The following is a 26,045-nucleotide window of genomic DNA, read 5'->3' as shown; positions in this document are numbered from 1 at the left end:
GAGGTGGTGGTGAGGGGGTGGTGAGGGGGTGGTGAGGAGGTGGTGAGGTGGTGGTGAGGGGGTGGTGAGGGGGGTGGTGAGGGGGTGGTGAGGAGGTGGTGAGGTGGTGGTGAGGGGGTGGTGAGGAGGTGGTGAGGTGGTGGTGAGGAGGTGGTGAGGGGGTGGTGAGGAGGTGGTGAGGTGGTGGTGAGGGGGTGGTGAGGTGGTGGTGAGGGGGTGGTGAGGTGGTGGTGAGGAGGTGTGAGGTGGTGGTGGTGAGGAGGTGGTGAGGAGGTGGTGAGGAGGTGGTGAGAAGGTACCGAGAACGCGGCAAACGTCGTCGCAGTTCTGAGCGATCTCGTGCAGCCAGCGCTTCACGTTGACAAACGACTCGGCGTTGGTCACGTCGTAGACCACGATCACGCCGTGTGTGCCGCGGTAGTAGCTACACACACAGAGAGAGAGACACACAGTGAGACACAGAGACACACAGAGACACACAGTGAGACACAGAGACACACAGAGACACGGTGAGAGAAACACACAGAGACACACAGTTGGTCAAGTCGTAGACCACGATCACGCCGGTAGTAGCTACACAGAGACACACAGAGACACACAGAGAGACACAGAGACACACAGAGACACACAGAGACACATAGAGAGACACAGAGACACACAGAGACACACAGAGACACACAGAGAGACACAGAGACGCACAGAGACACACAGAGACACACAGAGACACACAGAGAGAGAGACACACAAAGACACGGTGAGACACGGTGAGACACATAGAGACACACAGAGACACACAGTGAGACACACAGAGACACGGTGAGACACAGAGACACACAGAGACACACAGAGACACACAGATACACAGTGACACACAGAGACACACAGAGACACAGAGACACACAGTGGGACACGGTGAGACACACAGTGGGACACGGTGAGACACAGGGAGAGAGAGACAGAGTCACGGGTGGGTGAGTGGGTGGGTGAGTGGGTGAGTGGGTGGGTGAGTGGGTGGGTGAGTGAGTGGTTGAGTGGGTGAGTGAGTGGTTGAGTGGGTGGGTGAGTGGGTGGGTGAGTGAGTGGTTGAGTGAGTGGGTGAGTGAGTGTGGGTGAGTGAGTGTGGGTGAGTGAGTGTGGGTGAGTGTGAGTGAGTGGGTGAGTGAGTGAGTGGGTGAGTGAGTGAGTGGGTGAGTGAGTGAGTGGGTGAGTGAGTGTGGGTGAGTGAGTGTGGGTGAGTGAGTGTGGGTGAGTGGGTGGGTGAGTGGGTGTGTGGGTGAGTGGATGAGTGAGTGGGTGAGTGGGTGAGTGAGTGAGTGGATGAGTGAGTGGGTCAGTGAGTGGGTGAGTGAGTGTGGGTGAGTGGGTGTGGGTGAGTGGGTGGGTGAGTGGGTGAGTGAATGAATGAGTGGGTGAGTGAGTGAGTGGGTGACTGAGTGAATGAATGAGTGGCTGAGTGGTGAGTGAGTGGGTGAATGGGTGTGTGGGTGAGTGTGGGTGAGTGTGGGTGAGTGGATGAGTGAGTGGGTGAGTGGGTGAGTGAGTGAGTGGATGAGTGAGTGGGTGAGTGAGTGGGTGAGTGAGTGTGGGTGAGTGGGTGGGTGAGTGGGTGAGTGAGTGGGTGTGTGGGTGAGTGTGGGTGAGTGTGGGTGAGTGGATGAGTGAGTGGGTGAGTGGGTGAGTGAGTGAGTGAGTGGGTGACTGAGTGAATGAATGAATGGCTGAGTGGTGAGTGAGTGGTGAGTGAGTGGTGAGAGTGAGTGGCTGAGTGGTGAGTGAGTGGTGAGTGAGTGGTGAGTGAGTGGTGAGAGTGAGTGGTGAGTGGGTGAGTGAGTGGTGAGTGAGTCTCACGTGGAGGTGATGGTGCGGAACCTCTCCTGCCCGGCCGTGTCCCAGATCTGCAGCTTCACTTTCTCTCCCGCCACGTCCACCGTACGGATCTTGAAGTCCACCCCGATCGTCGTGATGTAGCTCCCTGTGGAGACACTCGCCCACTCACTCACCCACCCACCCACTCACCCGCTCACTCACCCATTCACTCACCCACTCGCCCACTCACTCACCCACTCACTCACCCACCCACCCAATCTTCCGCTCACCCGCTCAGCCCGCTCACCCACCCGCTCACCTGCTCACCCACCCGCCCGCTCACCCACCCATTCGCCCACTCACTCACCCACCAACCCTCCCACTCACCCCGCTCGCCCGCTCAGCCCACTCACAAAACCACCCCACTCATCCACCCACTCGCCCACTCACTCACCACCCAATCTCCCGCTCGCCCCGCTCAGCCCACTCGCCAAACCACCCCACTCATCCACCCACCCCACTCATCCACCCACTCATCCACCCACTCACTCACCAACTCACCTCACCAACCCACTCACCCACTCACTCACCCACCCACTCACCAACTTACTCACCAACCCACCCACCCACCCACACCCACCCACCGGCCAACTCACCCACCCACTTACTCACCTACTCACGAACTCACTCACCGACTCACTCACTCACTCGCCCGCTCACTCACCTATTCAGAAACCCACCCACCCACTCGCCAACCTGCTCACTCACCTACGCACCCATTCACTCATTCAGCCACTCACTCACCCCACCAATCCACTCATTCATCCACCCATCCACTCACTCACACACCCCGCTCACTCACCTACTCACCCATTCACCCAGCCACTCACTCCCCCACTCACCCACCAATCCACTCACTCACACACCCAGCCACTCACTCACTCAGCCACTCACTCACTCACCCACCAATCCACTCACTCACACACCCAACCACTCACTCACTCAGCCACTCACTCACTCAGCCACTCACTCACTCAGCCACTCACTCACTCAGCCACTCACTCACTCAGCCACTCACTCACTCAGCCATACACTCACTCACTCACTCAGCCACTCACTCACCTGAAAACGTGTTGTCTGCAAACCTCAGGAGTAAACTACTTTTCCCGACCCCTGCGAACACAAAGCAGACGACAAATTGGTGAAAGGTGCAGCCCTGCAGGAGGTGCTGACGCCACGGCTAGTGGTAGAACCTCCACTAGAGGCCGCTACAGCAGAGACCCACAGACTCACCACACAGAGACCCACAGACTCACCACACAGAGACCCACAGACTCACCACACAGAGACCCACAGACTCACCACACAGACTCACCACACAGGGACCCACAGACTCACCACACAGGGACCCACACTCACCACACAGAGACCCACAGACACCCACAGACTCACCACACAGAGACCCACAGACTCACTCACACAGAGACCCACAGACTCACTCACACAGAGACCCACAGACTCACCACACAGAGACCCACAGACACCCACAGACTCACCACACAGAGACCCACAGACTCACCACACAGAGACCCACAGACTCACCACACAGAGACCCACAGACACCCACAGACTCACCACACAGAGACCCACAGACTCACCACACAGAGACCCACAGACTCACCACACAGAGACCCACAGACTCACTCACACAGAGACCCACAGACTCACTCACACAGAGACCCACAGACTCACCACACAGAGACCCACAGACTCACCACACAGAGACCCACAGACTCACCACAGAGACCCACAGACTCACCACACAGAGACCCACAGACTCACCACACAGAGACCCACAGACTCACCACACAGAGACCCACAGACTCACCACACAGAGACCCACAGACTCACCACACAGAGACCCACAGACTCACCACACAGAAACCCACAGACTCACCACACAGGGACCCACAGACTCACCACACAGGGACCCACAGACTCACCACACATAGACCCACAGACTCACCACACAGAAACCCACAGACTCACCACACAGGGACCCACAGACTCACCACACAGAGACCCACAGCCTCACCACACAGAGACCCACAGACTCACCACACAGAAACCCACAGATTCACCACACAGAAACCCACAGACTCACCACACAGCGACCCACAGACACCCACAGATTCACCACACAGACCCACAGACACCCACAGACTCACCACACAGACACCCACAGACTCACCACACAGAGACCCACAGACTCACCACACAGGGACCCACAGACTCACCACACAGAGACCCACAGACTCACCACACAGAAACCCACAGACTCACCACACAGAGACCCACAAACTCACCACACAGCGACCCACAGACACCCACAGATTCACCACACAGACCCACAGACACCCACAGACTCACCACACAGAGACCCACAGACTCACCACACAGGGACCCACAGACTCACCACACAGAGACCCACAGACTCACTCACACCGAGACCCACAGACTCACCACATAGAGACCCACAGACTCACCACACAGAGACCCACAGACTCACCACACAGAGACCCACAGACTGACCACACAGACCCACAGACACCCACAGACTCACCACACAGAGACCCATAGACTCACCACACAGAGACCCACAGACACCCACAGACTCATCACACAGAGACCCACAGAATCAGCACAAAGAGACCCACAGACTCAGCACACAGAGACCCATAGACTCACCACACATAGACCCACAGACTCACCACACAGAGACCCACAGCCTCACCACACAGAGACCCACAAACTCACCACACAGCGACCCACAGACACCCACAGATTCACCACACAGACCCACAGACACCCACAGACTCACCACACAGACACCCACAGACTCACCACACAGAGACCCACAGACTCACTCACACAGAGACCCGCAGACTCACTCACACAGAGACCCACAGACTCACTCACACCGAGACCCACAGACTCACCACATAGAGACCCACAGACTCACCACACAGAGACCCACAGACTCACCACACAGAGACCCACAGACTGACCACACAGAGACCCACAGACACCCACAGACTCACCACACAGAGACCCATAGACTCACCACACAGAGACCCACAGACACCCACAGACTCACCACACAGAGACCCACAGAATCAGCACAAAGAGACCCACAGACTCAGCACACAGAGACCCATAGACTCACCACACAGAGACCCATAGACTCACCACACAGAGACCCACAGCCTCACCACACAGAGACCCACAGACTCACCACACAGAGACCCACCGACTGACCACACAGAGACCCACAGACTCACCACACAGAGACCCACAGACACCCACAGATTCACCACACAGAGACCCACAGACTCACCACACAGAGACCCACAAACTTACCACACAGAGACCCACAGACTCACCACACAGAGACCCACAGACTCACCACACAGAGACCCACAGACTCACCACACAGAGACCCACAAACTTACCACACAGAGACCCACAGACTCACTACACAGAGACCCACAGCCTCACCACACCGAGACCCACCGACTCACCACACAGAGACCCACAGACTGACCACACAAAGACCCACAGACACCCACAGACTCACCACACAGACACCCACAGACTGACCACACAGAGACCCACAGACACCCACAGACTCACCACACAGAGACCCATAGACTCACCACACAGAGACCCACAGACACCCACAGACTCAGCACACAGAGACCCACAGACTCAGCACACAGAGACCCACAGACTCAGCACACAGAGACCCACAGACTCAGCACACAAAGACCCACAGACTCACCACACAGAGACCCACAGACTCACCACACAGAGACCCACCAACTCACCACACAGAAACCCACAGACTCACACACACAGAGGCCCACAGACTCACCACACAGAGACCCGCAGATTCACTCACACAGAGACCCGCAGATTCACTCACACAGAGACCCACAGACTCACCACACAGAGACCCACAGACTCACCACACAGAGACACACAGACTCACCACGCAGAGACCCATAGACTCATCACACAGAGACCCACAGACTCACCGCACAGAGACCCACAGACTCACCGCACAGAGACCCACAGACTCACCACACAGAGACCCACAGACTCACTCACACAGAGACCCACAGACTCACCACGCAGAGATCCATAGACTCATCACACAGAGACACACAGACTCACCACGCAGAGACCCACAGACTCACCACACAGAGACCCACAGACTCACCACACAGAGACCCACAGACTCACTCACACAGAGACCCACAGACTCACTCACACAGAGACCCACAGGCTCACCACACAAAGACCCACAGACTCACCACACATTGACCCACAGACTCACCACACAGAGACCCACAGACTCACCACACAGAGACCCACAGACTCACTCACACAGAGACCCACAGACTCACTCACACAGAGACCCACAGACTCACCACACAGAGACCCACAGACTCACCCACACAGAGACCCACAGACTCACCACACAGAGACCCATAGACTCGCCACACAGAGACCCACAGACTCACCACACAGAGACCCACAGACTCACCCACACAGAGACCCACAGACTCACCACATAGAGACCCACAGACTCACATAGAGACCCACAGACTCACTCACACAGAGACCCACAGACTCACCCACACAGAGACCCACAGACTCACATAGAGACCCACAGACTCACCCACACAGAGACCCACAGACTCACCACACAGAGACCCACAGACTCACCCACACAGAGACCCACAGACTCACCACACAGAGACCCACAGACTCAACACACAGAGACCCACAGACTCACTACACAGAGACCCACAGACTCACCACACAGAGACCCACAGACTCACTACACAGAGACCCACAGACTCACCACACAGAGACCCACAGACTCACATAGAGACCCACACTCACCACATAGAGACCCACAGACTCGCCACATATAACCGGCTCCAAAACTCGCCAACAAACGATCATCTTAACAATCGCGCGACACAAAACAAGCAGCGTTCCCCGACAGATTGAAACTAATTAAAATGCATCTTGATCCGTTAATTGTTAATTAAAATTAACTTCACGAACGAAAAATCCAATGGGTGGGGTGGGTGGGTGGATTGGGGCCTAGGCGACTCCCAGCAAAGCCTGCGGCTCGCCTCACCACTGTCGCCTATTATGAGCAGCTTGAAGAGGTGATCGTACTCCTTCGCCATGGCAGCATGTGGGTAGACGACGATTACAAAACAAAAGAAACCACAACGGACGTAGTTTTATTTGCGATTGTTTGCTAAAGTTGTTTTTAATTTCACCTCAGAAATTCGGAGGGGGGGTCCGAATCGGCGACAGCGAAATCGAACGCCAACGCCCCCCCCCCAACCGCCACTTGTGAGGGCGCAGTCTGCGCATGCGCGGGGAGTGCGCGCGACCGGAAGTGGGGGTGACGTCACCCCCTAACCACACCCACATCCGTAAACACGCCCACAACCCGAACCACATCCACATGAATTTCGATTTAAAGCTTTCGTGACTGCAGGGATTCATCTTCTTGGTTCTTTCGGTAAAGTCATCACGTAGAAGGGAAGTACTAAAATAATAAAAATGAAACGTAATAAAATAATGCAAATATAACACAATAAAATAATAAAAATAAAACATAAAATAATAAAAATAAAACATAATAAAATTATAAAATATAACATATAAAATAATAAAAATTAAAACATAATAAAATAATAAAAATGAAACATAATAAAATAATACAAATATAACATATTAAAATAACAAAAAATTAAACATAATAAAATAATAAACATAAAACATAATAACATTTCGATTTAAAGCTTTCGTGACTGCAGGGATTCATCTTCTTGGTTCTTTCGGAAAAGTCACGCAGAAGGGAAGTAATAAAATAATAAAAATAAAACATCATAAAATAAAATAATTCAATTATTTTATAATAAAATAATAAAAATAAAACATAATAAAATAAAACACCCACTCACTCACCTCCACCTACTCACTCACTCACTCACCCCCACCCCACTCACAGCCAACCAACCACCCACTCACCCCCACCCACTAACTCACCCTCACTCACTCACCCCCACCCACTCACTCACCCACCCACCACCACCACCACCTACCCACCCACCACCACCACCACCCCCCCCACCCACCACCACCATTCACCCACCCACTCACACCCACTCACATATGCACCCACTCATACTCACACTCTGACTCACCCACTCACTCACCCACTCACTCACCCACTCACTCACTCACTCACCCACTCACCCACTCACTCACACACTCACCCACCCACTCACTCACCCACTCACCCACCCACTCACCCCCCCACCCACTCACTCACCCACCCACCCACCCACTCACCCACCCACCCACCCACTCACCCACCCCCCCACTCACACCCACCCACCCACCCACTCACTCACTCACCCACTCACCCACTCACTCACTCACCCACCCACCCACTCACTCACCCACTCACTCACTCGCACACTCACTCACTCACCCACTCACTCACCCACTCACTCGCACACTCACTCACTCACCCACTCACTCACCCACTCACTCGCACACTCACTCACCCACTCACTCACCCACTCACTCACCCACTCACTCACCCACTCACTCACCCACTCACACCCACCCACTCACACCCACCCACCCACTCACCCACTCACTCACTCACCCACTCACTCACCCACTCACTCACCCACCCACTCACTCACCCACTCACTCACTCACTCACCCACTCACCCACCCACTCACCCACTCACTCACCCATTCACTCACCCACTCACTCACCCACTCACTCACCCACTCACACTCTCACTCACCCACAGAGACAGCTGCTACTGGGGGTCACCCTGCAGACTTTTAATAAAAACACAGCTGGAAACGCGCGATTTTGTACGAAATGTAATGTCACGTTAACTTAAAAAAACATACAGCACAATATGCTTAATCTGTGGGTCTCTGTGTGGTGAGTCTGTGGGTCTCTGTGTGGTGAGTCTGTGGGTCTCTGTGTGAGTCTGTGGGTCTCGGTGTGGTGAGTCTGTGGGTCTCTGTGTGAGTCTGTGGGTCTCGGTGTGGTGAGTCTGTGGGTCTCTGTGTGAGAGAGTCTGTGGGTCTCTGTGAGTCTGTGGGTCTGTGTGAGTCTGTGGGTCTCTGTGTGGTGAGTCTGTGGGTCTCTGTGTGAGTATGTGGGTCTCTGTGTGGTGAGTCTGTGGGTCTCTGTGTGGTGAGTTTGTGGGTCTCTGTGTGGTGAGTCTGTGGGTCTCTGTGTGGTGAGTCTGTGGGTCTCTGTGTGGTGAGTCTGTGGGTCTCTGTGTGGTGAGTCTGTGGGTCTCTGTGTGAGTGAGTCTGCGGGTCTCTGTGTGGTGAGTCTGTTGGTCTCTGTGTGAGTGAGTCTGTGGGTCTCTGTGTGGTGAGTCTGTGGGTCTCTGTGTGAGTGAGTCTGTGGGTCTCTGTGTGATGAGTCTGTGGGTCTGTGTGGTGAGTCTGTGTGAGAGAGTATGTGGGTCTCTGTGTGAGAGAGTATGTGGGTCTCTGTGTGAATGGGTCTTGTGTGGCGAGTCTGTGCGAGTGAGTCTGTGGGTCTCTGTGTATGTGGGTCTCTGTGTGGTGAGTCTGTGGGTCTCTGTGTGAGTGAGTCTGTGGGTCTCTGTGTGCCGAGTCTGTGGGTCTCTATGTGCCGAGTCTGTGTGTCTCTGTGTGGTGAGTCTGTGGGTCTCTGTGTGAGTCTGTGGGTCTCTGTGTGGTGAGTCTGTGGGTCTCTGTATGAGTGAGTCTGTGGGTCTCTGTGTGAGTGAGTCTGTGGCTCTCTGTGTGGTGAGTCTGTGGGTCTCTGTGTGGTGAGTCTGTGGGTCTCTGTGTGAGTATGTGGGTCTCTGTGTGAGTGAGTCTGTGGGTCTCTGTTAGCCGAGTCTGTGGGTCTCTGTGTGTGTGAGTCTGTGGGTCTCTGTGTGGTGAGTCTGTGGGTCTCTGTGTGAGTGAGTCTGTGGCTCTCTGTGTGGTGAGTCTGTGGGTCTCTGTGTGGTGAGTCTGTGGGTCTCTGTGTGAGTGAGTCTGTGGGTCTCTGTGTGAGAATGTGGGTCTCTGTGTGAGTGAGTCTGTGGGTCTCTGTTAGCCGAGTCCGTGGGTCTCTGTGTGTGTGAGTCCGTGGGTCTCTGTGTGTGTGAGTCTGTGGGTCTCTGTGTGAGTCTGTGGGTCTCTGTTAGCCGAGTCTGTGGGTCTCTGTGTGTGTGAGTCTGTGGGTCTCTGTGTGAGTGAGTCTGTGGGTCTCTGTTAGCCGAGCCTGTGAGCCTCTTCAATCATTCAGCGACACCAACAGCGTACGATCATAACTCCATCGCAACAACATCGTCGTCGTCCTCGTCAGCGACATCAACGTCATCATCATCTAGGCAACCAGCACAATCGCCACCATCATCAGCGTCCATGCGGTCGAGTGTGAGCAGCGCCGCTGACGACGATGATGACGACGGTGATGACGATGATGATGACGACGATGACGGTGGCAGCGATGGCGATGGCAAAAGGTGCCTCGAATCCCTTTTCAGCGACATCCTTTTTGCCGATGGCGGATGTGACGACTGCGACGATTGCGGACGCGACGACGGTGGACGTGACGACGGTGGAGGCGGCGATGGTGGAGGCGGTGGTGACGTGGCGATGGGAGGCATCACGGGAGATCTGGGTTGCCACAGAACGAGTTCCATGCAGCCTCTGGTTCTGAGGGAGGGAGGGAGAGGGGAGAGAGATCAGTGAATGAATGAGTGGGTGAGCGCGAGTGGGTGAGTGAGAGTGGGTGAGAGTGGGTGAGTGTGAGTGGGTGAACCCACGACCTCCTGTATGCCAGGCGACACAGTTGACATCTCCACGGAGAGAGAGAGAGACAGAGAGAGACGCAGACTCCAAATATACAGCAGCAGCAGGCATCGTCAGAATCTGGGATTGAACCCACGACCTCCCGTAGACCAGGCGAGGTAGTCAACATCTCCCTACCTACCGTGGCGTTTTGAGTGTTTCAGAATGAGGACCCACGACCTCCCGTAGACCAGGCGAGGTAGTCAACATCTCCTCAGCCACCGTGACGTTTAGAGTGTTTCAGAATAACCCACGACCTCCTGTATACCAGGCGAGGTAGTCAACATCTCCCTACCCACCGTGGCATTTACAATATTTCAGAATCACGACCTCCTGTAGACCAGGCGAGGTAGTCAACATCTCACAGAACCCACGACCTCCCGTAGACCAGACGAGGTAGTCAACATCTCACAGAACCCACGACCTCCCGAAGACCAGGCGAGGTAGTCAACATCTCACAGAACCCACGACCTCCCGAAGACCAGGCGAGGTAGTCAACATCTCACAGAACCCACGACCTCCCGTAGACCAGGCGAGGTAGTCAACATCTCACAGAACCCACGACCTCATGTAGACCAGGCGAGGTAGTTAACATCTCACAGAACCCACGACCTCCTGTATACCAGGCGAGGTAGTCAACATCTCACAGAACCCACGACCTCCTGTAGACCAGGCGAGGTAGTCAACATCTCACAGAACCCACGACCTCCCGTAGACCAGGCGAGGTAGTTAACATCTCACAGAACCCACGACCTCCTGTAGACCAGGCGAGGTAGTCAACATCTCACAGAACCCACGACCTCATGTAGACCAGGCGAGGTAGTCAACATCTCACAGAACCCACGACCTCCCGTAGACCAGGCGAGGTAGTCAACATCTCACAGAACCCACGACCTCATGTAGACCAGGCGAGGTAGTCAACATCTCACAGAACCCACGACCTCCCGTAGACCAGGCGAGGTAGTCAACATCTCACAGAACCCACGACCTCATGTAGACCAGGCGAGGTAGTCAACATCTCACAGAACCCACGACCTCCCGTAGACCAGGCGAGGTAGTCAACATCTCACAGAACCCACGACCTCATGTAGACCAGGCGAGGTAGTCAATATCTCACAGAACCCACGACCTCATGTAGACCAGGCAAGGTAGTCAACATCTCACAGAATCCACGACCTCATGTAGACCAGGCAAGGTAGTCAACATCTCACAGAACCCACGACCTTCCGTAGACCAGGCGAGGTAGTCAACATCTCACAGAACCCACGACCTCCCGTAGACCAGGCGAGGTAGTCAACATCTCACAGAACCCACGACCTCATGTAGACCAGGCGAGGTAGTCAACATCTCACAGAACCCACGACCTCCCGTAGACCAGGCGAGGTAGTCAACATCTCACAGAACCCACGACCTCCTGTAGACCAGGCGAGGTAGTCAACATCTCACAGAACCCACGACCTTCCGTAGACCAGGCGAGGTAGTCAACATCTCACAGAACCCACGACCTCATGTAGACCAGGCGAGGTAGTCAACATCTCACAGAACCCACGACCTCCTGTAGACCAGGCGAGGTAGTCAACATCTCACAGAACCCACGACCTCCCGTAGACCAGGCGAGGTAGTCAACATCTCACAGAACCCACGACCTCATGTAGACCAGGCGAGGTAGTCAACATCTCACAGAACCCACGACCTCCCGTAGACCAGGCGAGGTAGTCAACATCTCACAGAACCCACGACCTCATGTAGACCAGGCGAGGTAGTCAACATCTCACAGAACCCACGACCTCATGTAGACCAGGCGAGGTAGTCAACATCTCACAGAACCCACGACCTCCTGTAGACCAGGCGAGGTAGTCAACATCTCACAGAACCCACGACCTCCTGTAGACCAGGCGAGGTAGTTAACATCTCACAGAACCCACGACCTCATGTATACCAGGCGAGGTAGTCAACATCTCACAGAACCCACGACCTCATGTAGACCAGGCGAGGTAGTCAACATCTCACAGAACCCACGACCTCATGTAGACCAGGCGAGGTAGTCAACATCTCACAGAACCCACGACCTCCTGTAGACCAGGCGAGGTAGTCAACATCTCACAGAACCCACGACCTCCTGTAGACCAGGCGAGGTAGTCAACATCTCACAGAACCCACGACCTTCCGTAGACCAGGCGAGGTAGTCAACATCTCACAGAACCCACGACCTCATGTAGACCAGGCGAGGTAGTCAACATCTCACAGAACCCACGACCTCCTGTAGACCAGGCGAGGTAGTCAACATCTCACAGAACCCACGACCTCCCGTAGACCAGGCGAGGTAGTCAACATCTCACAGAACCCACGACCTCATGTAGACCAGGCGAGGTAGTCAATATCTCACAGAACCCACGACCTCATGTAGACCAGGCAAGGTAGTCAACATCTCACAGAATCCACGACCTCATGTAGACCAGGCAAGGTAGTCAACATCTCACAGAACCCACGACCTTCCGTAGACCAGGCGAGGTAGTCAACATCTCACAGAACCCACGACCTCCCGTAGACCAGGCGAGGTAGTCAACATCTCACAGAACCCACGACCTCATGTAGACCAGGCGAGGTAGTCAACATCTCACAGAACCCACGACCTCCCGTAGACCAGGCGAGGTAGTCAATATCTCACAGAACCCACGACCTCATGTAGACCAGGCAAGGTAGTCAACATCTCACAGAACCCACGACCTCATGTAGACCAGGCGAGGTAGTCAATATCTCACAGAACCCACGACCTCATGTAGACCAGGCAAGGTAGTCAACATCTCACAGAACCCACGACCTCCCGTAGACCAGGCGAGGTAGTCAACATCTCACAGAACCCACGACCTCCCGTAGACCAGGCGAGGTAGTCAACATCTCACAGAACCCACGACCTCATGTAGACCAGGCGAGGTAGTCAACATCTCACAGAACCCACGACCTCCCGTAGACCAGGCGAGGTAGTCAATATCTCACAGAACCCACGACCTCCTGTAGACCAGGCGAGGTAGTCAACATCTCACAGAACCCACGACCTCCCGTAGACCAGGCGAGGTAGTCAACATCTCACAGAACCCACGACCTCCCGTAGACCAGGCGAGGTAGTCAACATCTCACAGAACCCACGACCTCATGTAGACCAGGCGAGGTAGTCAACATCTCACAGAACCCACGACCTCCCGTAGACCAGGCGAGGTAGTCAACATCTCACAGAACCCACGACCTCATGTAGACCAGGCGAGGTAGTCAACATCTCACAGAACCCACGACCTCCTGTAGACCAGGCGAGGTAGTCAACATCTCACAGAACCCACGACCTCCCGTAGACCAGGCGAGGTAGTCAACATCTCACAGAACCCACGACCTCCCGTAGACCAGGCGAGGTAGTCAACATCTCACAGAACCCACGACCTCCTGTAGACCAGGCGAGGTAGTCAACATCTCACAGAACCCACGACCTTCCGTAGACCAGGCGAGGTAGTCAACATTTCTCCAGAGCCACTCACAGCTGACGTGGGACGATCTCATCGCTGGTGCATGCTGGGAAGTGCGCAGAGAGGACGGAGGAAAGGTGGACTACAGCTCCATCACCGCCACCATCACCTCCACCACCATCACCTCCACCACCCCCATCACCGCCACCACCGCCATCATCATCATCTATCTGCAGACTGCACAATTACGCCGGTGAAAATCATGGATTAGATTACATAGCACTGATTGGTAAGGGTGCATTGTATAACATAGCACGGATTGGTAGAGTGCATTACGTAGCACGGATTGGTAGTGTATTGTATTACATAGCACGGATTGGTATTGTATTACATAGCACGGATTGGTAGCGTGTATTGTATAACATAGCACGGATTGGTATTGTATTGTATTACATAGCACGGATTGGTAGAGTGCATTACGTAGCACGGATTGGTATTGTATTGTATAACATAGCACGGATTGGTAGCGTGTATTGTATAACATAGCACGGATTGGTATTGTATTGTATTACATAGCACGGATTGGTAGAGTGCATTACGTAGCACGGATTGGTAGTGTATTGTATTACATAGCACGGATTGGTAGCGTGCATTGTATAACATAGCACGGATTGGTGGAGTATTGTATTACATAGCACGGATTGGTAGTGTATTGTATTACATAGCACGGATTGGTAGAGTGCATTGTATAACATAGCACGGATTGGTATTGTATTGTATAACATAGCACGGATTGGTAGCGTGTATTGTATAACATAGCACGGATTGGTATTGTATTGTATTACATAACACGGATTGGTAGAGTGCATTACGTAGCACGGATTGGTAGTGTATTGTATTACATAGCACGGATTGGTAGCGTGCATTGTATAACATAGCACGGATTGGTGGAGTATTGTATTACATAGAACGGATTGGTAGTGTATTGTATTACATAGCACGGATTGGTAGTGCATTGTATAACATAGCACTGATTGGTAGAGTGTATTACATAGCACGGATTGGTAGAGTGCATTGTATAACATAGCACTGATTGGTAGTGTGCATTGTATAACATAGCACGAATTGGTAGCATGCATTGTATAACATATCATGGATTGGTAGTGTATTGTATTACATAGCACGGATTGGTAGAGTGCATTGTATAACATAGCACGGATTGGCAGAGTGTATTGTATTACATAGCACTGATTGGTAGAGTATTGTATTACATAGCACGGATTGGTAGTGCATTGTATTACATAGCACTGATTGGTGGAGTGCATTGTATAACGTAGCACGGATTGGTAGTGTATTGTATTACATAGCACGGATTGGTATACTGCATTGTATTACATAGCACGGATTGGTATACTGCATTGTATTACATAGCACGGATTGGTATACTGCATTGTATTACATAGCACTGATTGGTAGTGCATTGTATAACATAGCACGGATTGGTAGTACATTGTATTACACAACACTGATTGGTAGGGTTCATTGCATTACATAGCACCAATTGGTATCCTGCATTGTATTACACAACACTGATAGGTAAAGTGCATTGTATAACATAGCACTGATTGGTATGTGGCATTGCATTACATAGCGCTGATAAGTGTCTCCCATCACCTCCGCTCCAACTGCTCGAATCTCCTCATGTCATCCAACTGGGCCCTGGGGTGAGATCCCCTGACCTTCGTGACCTCTGCGTTGACCTCTGCGACCTCTACGGGTGACCCCTGCCCGTGCCCATCCCTCCACCTCGCGACCCTCTTGCACGGGGGAGCTCTGGGGGCAAAGAGGAGAACGATCGGGGTGAGGGGGGTTTGACGAGAGGGATGGAAAGGTGGAATTACACAGGGGGGTGGGTGAGGGATGTTCATTGGTTTGTCGGCCGAGTGGACAGAAGGGGAACCCCCCCACCCACCCAGTCACTCACCCGCCCATTCACTCACCCACCCACCCATTCAATTACCCACCCACCCATTCACTCACCCATTCACTCACCCACCCACCCATTCAATTACCCACCCACCCATTCACTCACTCACCCATTCACTCACTCACCCAGTCACCCACCCAGTCACTCACCCGCCCACCCATTCACTCACTCACCCATTCATTCACTCACCCATTCACTCACTCACCCATTCACTCACCCACCCACCCATTCAATTACCCACCCACCCAGTCACCCACCTAGTCACTCACCCGCCCACCCATTCACTCACTCACCCATTCACTCACTCACCCATTCACTCACTCACCCATTCACTCACTCACCCATTCACTCACCCACCCACCCATTCAATTACCCACCCACCCATTCACTCACCCATTCACTCACCCATTCACTCACCCATTCACTCACCCATTCACTCACCCACCCACCCATTCACTCACCCATTCACTCACCCACCCGCGCATTCACTCACCCACACACTCACCCACAAACCCACCCACACACACTCACCCACACACCCACCCACACACCCACACACCCACCCACCCATTAACTCACCCACCCGCCAATTCACTCACCCACCCATGCACTCACCCACCCATTCACCCGCCCACCCACATGCTCATTCACTCACCCACCCACCCAGTCACTCACTCACCCACCCACCCACCCAGTCACTCACTCACCCACACACCCACCCACTCACTCACTCACCCAATCACTCACCCGCCCACTCACCCACTCACCCACCTACTCACTCACCCACCCACTCACTCACCCGCCCACTCACCCGCCCATCCGCCCACTCACCCGTCCACTCACCCACCCACTCACTCGCCCACTCACCCACCTACTCACTCACTCACCCGCCCACTCACCCACCCACTCACCCACCCACTCACCCACCCACTCACCCACTCACCCGCCCACCCACTCACCCGCCCACTCACCCACTCACTCACCCACCCACCCACTCCCCCACCCACCCACCCACTCACCCGCCCACTCACTCACTCACTCACTCACTCACCCACCCACCCACTCACTCACTCACCCACCCACCCACTCACCCACTCACCCACCCACCCACCCACCCACCCACTCACTCACCCACCCACCCACCCACCCACTCACCCACCCACTCACCCACCCACTCACCCACCCACTCACTCACCCACCCACCCACTCACCCACTCACTCACCCACCCACTCACCCACCCACTCACCCACCCACTCACCCACTCCCTCACCCACCCACTCACCCACTCGCCCGCTCACTCACCCACTCACCCGCCCACTCACCCGCCCACTCACCCGCCCACTCACCCGCCCACTCACCCACCCACTCACCCACCCACTCACCCACCCGCCCACTCACCCGCCCACTCACCCGCCCACTCACCCGCCCACTCACTCACTCACTCACCCACCCACCCACTCACCCACTCACTCACCCACCCACCCACCCACTCACTCACCCACCCACCCACCCACTCACCCACCCACCCACCCACCCACCCACCCACTCACTCACCCACCCACCCACCCACTCACCCACCCACCCACTCACCCACTCACCCACTCACCCACTCACTCACCCACCCACCCCACCCACTCACCCACCCACCCACCCACTCACCCACCCACCCACCCACTCACCCACCCACCCACCCACTCACTCACCCGCCCACTCACCCGCCCCCTCACCCACTCACCCGCCCACTCACTCACTCACCCACCCACCCACTCACCCACCCACTCACCCACCCACCCACTCACCCACCCACCCACTCACCCACCCACCCACCCACCCACTCACCCACCCACCCACTCACCCACCCACCCACCCACCCACTCACCCACCCACCCACCCACTCACCCACCCACCCACCCACCCACTCACCCACCCACCCACCCACCCACCCACTCACCCACCCACCCACCCACCCACCCACCCACCCACTCACCCACCCACCCACTCACTCACTCACTCACCCACCCACCCACCCACTCACCCACCCACCCACCCACTCACCCGCCCACTCACTCACCCACTCACCCACCCACTCACTCACCCACTCACCCACTCACCCACCCACTCACCCACCCACCCACTCACCCACCCACCCACTCACCCGCCCACTCACCCGCCCACTCACCCGCCCACTCACCCGCCCACTCACCCACTCACCCGCCCACTCACTCACTCACTCACCCACCCACCCACTCACCCGCCCACTCACTCACCCGCCCACTCACCCACCCACTCACCCACCCACTCACCCACCCACCCACCCACCCACTCACTCACCCGCCCACTCACCCACCCACTCACCCACCCGCCCACTCACCCACCCACCCACCCACCTACTCACTCACTCACCCAGCCACTCACCCACTCACTCACCCGCCCACTCACCCGCCCACTCACCCGCCCACTCACCCGCCCACTCACCCACCCACCCACTCACTCACTCACTCACTCACCCGCCCGCCCACTCACTCACTCACTCACCCGCCCACCCACTCACCCACCCACTCACTCACCCGCCCACTCACCCACCCACTCACCCACCCACCCACTCGCCCACCCACCCACCCACTCACTCACCCGCCCACTCACCCGCCCACTCACCCACCCGCCCACTCACCCACCCACCCACCCACCTACTCACTCACTCACCCACCCACTCACCCACTCACTCACCCGCCCACTCACCCGCCCACTCACCCGCCCACTCACCCGCCCACTCACCCACCCACCCACCCACTCACTCACTCACTCACCCGCCCGCCCACTCACTCACTCACTCACCCGCCCGCCCACTCACCCACCCACTCACTCACCCGCCCACTCACCCACCCACTCACCCGCCCACTCACCCGCCCACTCACTCACCCGCCCACTCACCCGCCCCACTCACCCGCCCACTCACCCGCCCACTCACCCACTCACCCGCCCACTCACTCACTCACTCACTCACCCACCCCGCCCACTCACCCACTCACCCGCCCACTCACCCACCCACTCACTCACCCGCCCACTCACCCGCCCACTCACCCGCCCACTCACCCCGCCCACTCACCCACTCACCCGCCCACTCACTCACTCACTCACCCACCCACCCACTCACCCACCCACTCACTCACCCGCCCACTCACCCACCCACTCACCCCACCCACCCACCCACCCACTCACTCACCCGCCCACCCACCCGCCCACTCACCCACCCGCCCACTCACCCACCCACCCACCCACCTACTCACTCACTCACCCACCCACTCACCCACTCACTCACCCCGCCCACTCACCCGCCCACTCACCCGCCCACTCACCCGCCCACTCACCCACCCACCCACTCACTCACTCACTCACCCGCCCGCCCACTCACTCACTCACTCACTCACTCACCCGCCCACCCACTCACCCACCCACTCACTCACCCGCCCACTCACCCACCCACTCACCCACCCACCCACTCACCCACCCACCCACCCACTCACTCACCCGCCCACTCACCCGCCCACTCACCCACCCGCCCACTCACCCACCCACCCACCCACCTACTCACTCACTCACCCACCCACTCACCCACTCACTCACCCGCCCACTCACCCGCCCACTCACCCGCCCACTCACCCGCCCACTCACCCACCCACCCACTCACTCACTCACTCACCCGCCCGTCCACTCACTCACTCACTCACCCGCCCGCCCACTCACCCACCCACTCACTCACCCGCCCACTCACCCACCCACTCACCCGCCCACTCACCCGCCCACTCACTCACCCGCCCACTCACCCGCCCACTCACCCGCCCACTCACCCGCCCACTCACCCACTCACCCGCCCACTCACTCACTCACTCACCCACCCGCCCACTCACCCACTCACCCCGCCCACTCACCCACCCACTCACTCACCCGCCCACTCACCCGCCCACTCACCCGCCCACTCACCCGCCCACTCACCCGCCCACTCACCCGCCCACTCACCCACTCACCCGCCCACTCACTCACTCACTCACTCACCCACCCACCCACTCACCCACCCACTCACTCACCCGCCCACTCACCCACCCACTCACCCACCCACCCACTCACCCACCCACCCACCCACCCACTCACTCACCCGCCCACTCACCCACCCACCCACTCACCCCACCCGCCCACTCACCCACCCACCCACCCACCTACTCACTCACTCACCCACCCACTCACCCCACTCACTCACCCGCCCACTCACCCGCCCACTCACCCGCCCACTCACCCGCCCACTCACCCGCCCACTCACCCACCCGCCCACCCACTCACCCGCCCGCCCACTCACTCACTCACTCACCCGCCCACCCACTCACCCACCCACTCACTCACCCGCCCACTCACCCACCCACTCACCCACCCACCCACTCACCCACCCACCCACCCACCCACTCACTCACCCGCCCACTCACCCACCCACTCACCCACCCACCCGCCCACTCACCCACCCACCCACCCACCTACTCACTCACTCACCCACCCACTCACCCACTCACTCACCCGCCCACTCACCCGCCCACTCACCCGCCCACTCACCCGCCCACTCACCCCGCCCACTCACCCACCCACCCACTCACTCACTCACTCACCCGCCCGCCCACTCACTCACTCACTCACCCGCCCGCCCCCTCACCCGCCCACTCACCCACCCACCCACCCACCCACTCACTCACCCACCCACTCACCCACCCACTCACTCACCCACCCACTCACCCACCCACTCACCCACCCACTCACTCACCCGCCCACTCACCCGCTCACTCACCCGCCCACTCACCCGCCCACTCACCCACCCACCCACCCACTCACCCACCCACCCACCCACCCACCCACCCACTCACTCACCCGCCCACTCACCCGCCCACTCACCCACCTACTCACTCACTCACCCACCCACTCACCCACTCACTCACCCGCCCACCCACCCACCCACTCACTCACTCACCCACCCACCCACCCACTCACCCACCCACCCACTCACCCACCCACTCACCCACCCCCTCACCCACTCACTCACCCGCCCACTCACTCACTCACTCACCCGCCCACTCACCCGCCCACTCACCCGCCCACTCACCCGCCCCCTCACCCGTCTGGAGGAGCCATCCGCCTCTTGAGCGGCAGCAGCTTCACCCTCCGCTGGCCCCTCACCCTGCCCAGCTCAGCGTCCACCCTCCTGCCCAGGGCCAGCGCCCGGAACATCTACACACACGTGACGCACACACGTCACGCACGTGACGCACACACGTCACGCACGTGACGCACACACGTGACGCACACACACACATACACACGTCACGCACACGCACGTGACATGCACACACGTGATGCACGCACACACACACGTGACGCACACACACATGCACACACACATGCCGCACACACACATGCACACACGCACACACACATGCACACACACACATGCACACACACACATGCACACACGCATGCACACACGCACACACACATGCACACACACATGCACACACACATGCACACACGCACACACACATGCACACACACATGCACACACACATGCACACACACACATGCACACACACATGCACACACGCACACACACATGCACACACACACACACACGCGCACACACACACGTGACGCACGCACACACACACAGGGAATTGACAAAACGGGGGAGAAACTATGAAACGTTGCTTTTCACTTCATCAGCTCCAAAATATACAGCAGCAGGCGTCGTGGGTTGAACCCACGACCTCCTGCGCACCAGGCGAGGTAGTCAACATCTCACCACGGGGAGAGAGAGACTCGGACTCCAATATTTATCAGGAATCAAGATCGAACCGACGACCTCCTGTGTACCAGGCGAGGTAGTCAACATCTCACCACGTGGAGTGAGAGACGCAGACTCCATCACAGTCACACGACCTCCTGCGTACCAGGCGAGGTAGTCAACATCTCCAAGTCACCGTGGGGCAGTTGCCACTGGGGATGCCCCTTAGGCAGAGGTCGCAACCGGGTACCCGATACCCGTACCCTACCCGATACCCGGCTACCCGTACCCGGCCGGGTACGCGTACGGGTACCCGTTTGCGACCCTGGTGCGGCCGGGTACGGGTAGGCCGTGAGTCACTGGTGAGTCACCGTGATTGTCACTCATTTCCCAACGTCTTGTCTCTTCTCACGATTCAAGTTCCTAGAATCAACCCACCCGCGCCTGCAACATGGCTTCATCCCAGAGGTCGCAATCGGGTACCCGATACCCGTACCCTACCCGGCCGGGTATCAGGTAGGGTACGGCCGGGTACGGGTAGCCGTTTGCGACCCTGGTGCGGCCGGGTACGGGTACGGGTAGACCGTGAGTCACCGGTGAATAACCGTTTGTCACTCATTTCGGGTAAGGGTACAGGTAGGGTACGTGTAGGGTACGGGTAGGGTACGGGTAGGGTACGGGTAGGGTACGGCCGGGTACGGGTATCCGTTTGCGACCCTGGTGCGGCCGGGTACGGATACGGGTAGACCGTGAGTCACCGGTGAATAACCGTTTGTCACTCATTTCGGGTAAGGGTACAGGTAGGGTACGGGTAGGGTACGGGTAGGGTACGGGTAGGGTACGGGTAGGGGTACGGGTAGGGTACGGCCGGGTACGGGTATCCGTTTGCGACCCTGGTGCGGTCGGGTACGGATACGGGTTAGACCGTGAGTCACCGGTGAATAACCGTTTGTCACTCATTTCGGGTAGGGTACGGGTAGGGTACGGGTAGGGTACGGGTAGGGTACGGCCGGGTACGGGTACCCGTTTGCGACCCTGGTGCGGCCGGGTACGGGTACGGGTAAGGAATCAAAACCCGTTTGCGACCTCTGGCAGCAGCGGCAATCATCGATGAAGGCCGTGGTCTATCTGCTGCTGGGTGGAGACCAACGTGCTCGTAGCACAGCGATCAGTCTCGCACAAGGCTGTACCATCATTCGCGAATTAAAAACCCTGCGGCTATCTCCATATATATACAAAAGGCAAAGTTGTGATTGTGTGTGCGTCTGTTCAAAATGTTTCGCGTACTTCCCGACATGCAACAAACTGGAAATTTGCCACGCGGGAACTTTCCAGACGGTACAGCATGCACAAATTATAAAAATACACTTTTGTGTTTTTAGTTTGGGGGGGGGGGGAGCTCAACAACGCATCGATTTTTTTGCACGGCAAGTGAGCTGTGACGTCACATCTGACACGTGACCCGCGCACGTGGCACGCGTCACGCGGTGTAGTGTAGCGGGTAGCGCTACGAACCGGTCCTGGGCCCTCCCCTAGGTCGACTCAGCCTCAAAACGAGTAACTGGTGCGGTGTGTGAACATCGCTAGCACTGGGGAGACAAAGGCGGCCGGGCGTGGTGCTGGCCACCCACCCCCTCGTGTGCCACAGTGCCGGTAGCCTTAATAGGTGCTCGCTAACAGCACTTGCCCCTATTGGCTACACAAGGGATTTCGATGTAAAGCTTCTTTCGTGACTGCAGGGATTCATCTTCTTGGTTCTTTCGGTAAAGTCATCACGTCGAATGGAAATAATAAAATAATAAAAATAAAACATAATAAAATAATTCTCACGACTTTCGATTTAAAACTTCTTTCGTGACTGCAGCAGGGATTCATCTTCTTGGTTCTTTCGGTAAAGTCACGTAGAAGGGAAGTAATAAAATAATAAAAAAATAAAACAGAATAAAATAATTCTATTTAAAGCTTTCGTGACTGCAGCAGGGATTCATCTTCTTGGTTCTTTCGGTAAAGTCACGTAGAAGGAAAGTAATAAAATAATAAAAATAAAACATAATAAAATAATTCTATTTAAAGCTTTCGTGACTGCAGGGATTCATCTTCTTGGTTCTTTCGGTAAAGTCGTCACGCAGAATGGAAGTAATAAAATAACAAAAACATAATAAAATAATTCTCACGACGTTTCGGCCACAACGCAAGCAGCCGTCCTCAGGTGAAGAACAGGTCTGTCGAGAAGCCGGACTCTCTGTCTTCTCATTCAGACTCTGTCTTCCCGACAGACCTGTTCTTTACCTGATCCGACGGCTGCTTGCGTTGTGGCCGAAACGTCGTGAGAATTGTTTTATTTTTTATATTTTATTATTTCCATTCGACGTGACGACTTTACCGAAAGAACCAAGAAGATGAATCCCTGCTGCAGTCACGAAAGCTTTAAATAGAATTATTTTATTATGTTTTATTTTTATTATTTTATTACTTCCCTTCTACGTGACTTTACCGAAAGAACCAATAAGATGAATCCCTGCTGCAGTCCACGAAAGCTTTAAATAGAATTATTTTATTGTTTTATTTTTATTATTTTATTACTTCCCTTCTACGTGACTTTACCGAAAGAACCAAGAAGATGAATCCCTGCTGCAGTCACGAAAGCTTTAAATAGAATTATTTTATTATGTTTTATTTTTTATTATTTTATTACTTCCCTTCTACGTGACTTTACCGAAAGAACCAAGAAGATGAATCCCTGCTGCAGTCACGAAAGCTTTAAATAGAATTATTTTATTATGTTTTATTTGTATTATTTTATTACTTCCCTTCTACGTGACTTTACCGAAAGAACCAAGAAGATGAATCCCTGCTGCAGTCACGAAAGCTTTAAATAGAATTATTTTATTCTGTTTTATTTTTATTATTTTATTACTTCCCTTCTACGTGACTTTACCGAAAGAACCAAGAAGATGAATCCCTGCTGCAGTCACGAAAGCTTTAAATAGAATTATTTTATTCTGTTTTATTTTTTATTATTTTATTACTTCCCTTCTACGTGACTTTACCGAAAGAACCAAGAAGATGAATCCCTGCTGCAGTCACGAAAGAAGCTTTAAATCGAAATTAATACACGAGCGATGTTGTCTTTATCCTCTGCGTATCGATTAGCGCGCTGCGCTACGAACCAGGCGACCCGAGTTCGATTCCCGATGATTGTAACCGGTCCTGGGCCTCCCCTAGGTCGACTCAGCCTCAAAACGAGTAACTGCTGTGGTACGTGAACATCGCCACTGGGGAGACAAAGGCGGCCGGGGCATGACGGATTCAAGTCCCGGGCTACGCCGGGTTAGAACAGCTAGTATTTTATAAAAGAGATAATCGTACAACTTTAAAAATTAAACAAAGCTCGATCGGGGGGGGGGGGGGGTCGGTAATTGTGAAAACCCGGCCGGGCTAGGCGATCGCAAAGTGGGCATCAAACTAGGCAAGAGCGGCAGGCATCGCACGAAGCTAGGCCGCAGCGATGTTTTAAAAAAAATATTTATATACCAGAAACGATAAAGTGCTTAGAGTGAGGAAGTTTGTTTTTGTTTGCTTACCTGCAATCAAGGTTGAAGGCGGCGATTTTATAGCGAATGTAAAAGTAGCGCTAATTTATAACAGCAACACTAATTTTTAGTAGCGCGCTGACTGCGAAACGCGTACAGCTGTGTGCTGTTAACGGCGCATAAATTATGTTAAGTAGCAACCCCCCATCACTTAACATATTATGTTAATTTATCACAGCCCTTATATGGTCACGTAAATATGCCCTTATATGGTCACGGAATTGCATAAATTATTATAATTAGGAGGGGCTCGAACGCTCAGCAAATCAGGTGGCACACTCATTATCATAAATTAACATATATTAAATGTTCTTGGTTCTTTCGGTAAAGTCACGTAGAAGAGAAGTAATAAAATAATAAAAATAAAACATAATAATTGTATTGTTTTATTTTTATTATTAAAATAATAAAAATAAAACATAATAATTTTATTATGTTA

General features: G+C 55.1%; 2 protein-coding genes across 2 annotated transcripts; both read right to left on the bottom strand.

The window, feature by feature from the left end:
- Positions 1 to 26: 26 nt before the first annotated feature.
- LOC144741515 (ras-related protein Rab-35-like) lies at positions 27 to 7,247 on the bottom strand (the record flags this gene model as incomplete). Its single annotated transcript, XM_078624036.1, has 4 exons — positions 7,022 to 7,247; positions 2,929 to 2,979; positions 1,849 to 1,972; positions 27 to 424 (listed from the first exon to the last, which is right to left on the bottom strand). Coding segments are annotated over exons 1-4 (625 nt in total), but the record flags the coding sequence as incomplete, so codon positions are not given.
- Positions 7,248 to 8,748: 1,501 nt separating this feature from the next.
- LOC144741513 (uncharacterized) lies at positions 8,749 to 25,762 on the bottom strand. Its single transcript, XM_078624035.1, has 5 exons — positions 25,598 to 25,762; positions 21,351 to 21,463; positions 15,885 to 16,043; positions 14,283 to 14,447; positions 8,749 to 10,620 (listed from the first exon to the last, which is right to left on the bottom strand). Exons 2-5 carry the CDS (start codon positions 21,461 to 21,463, stop codon positions 10,227 to 10,229), a joined length of 831 nt encoding a protein of 276 aa, XP_078480161.1. The 5' UTR covers positions 25,598 to 25,762; the 3' UTR covers positions 8,749 to 10,226.
- Between the last annotated feature and the right edge of the window lie 283 nt (positions 25,763 to 26,045).

The sequence above is a fragment of the Lampetra planeri genome, unplaced genomic scaffold, assembly GCF_965212315.1.
Source record: "Lampetra planeri unplaced genomic scaffold, kcLamPlan1.2.h2 scaffold_579, whole genome shotgun sequence".
Classification (NCBI taxonomy): Eukaryota; Metazoa; Chordata; class Hyperoartia; order Petromyzontiformes; family Petromyzontidae; genus Lampetra; species Lampetra planeri.
This window is presented reverse-complemented; position numbering and strand designations above follow the sequence as displayed.

What these genes read in the sequence shown, in the direction of transcription:
- LOC144741513 (XM_078624035.1), bottom strand. Translation starts at nt 21,463, where the DNA reads ATGTTCCGGGCGCTGGCCCTGGGCAGGAGGGTGGACGCTGAGCTGGGC. An exon ending in TTCGAGCAGTTGGAGCGGAG is followed by an intron (nt 14,448 to 15,884) that starts GTGATGGGAGAC and finishes GTAATTGTGCAG; the next exon opens with TCTGCAGATAGATGATGATG. An exon ending in GAGATCGTCCCACGTCAGCT is followed by an intron (nt 10,621 to 14,282) that starts GTGAGTGGCTCT and finishes TCCCTCCCTCAG; the next exon opens with AACCAGAGGCTGCATGGAAC.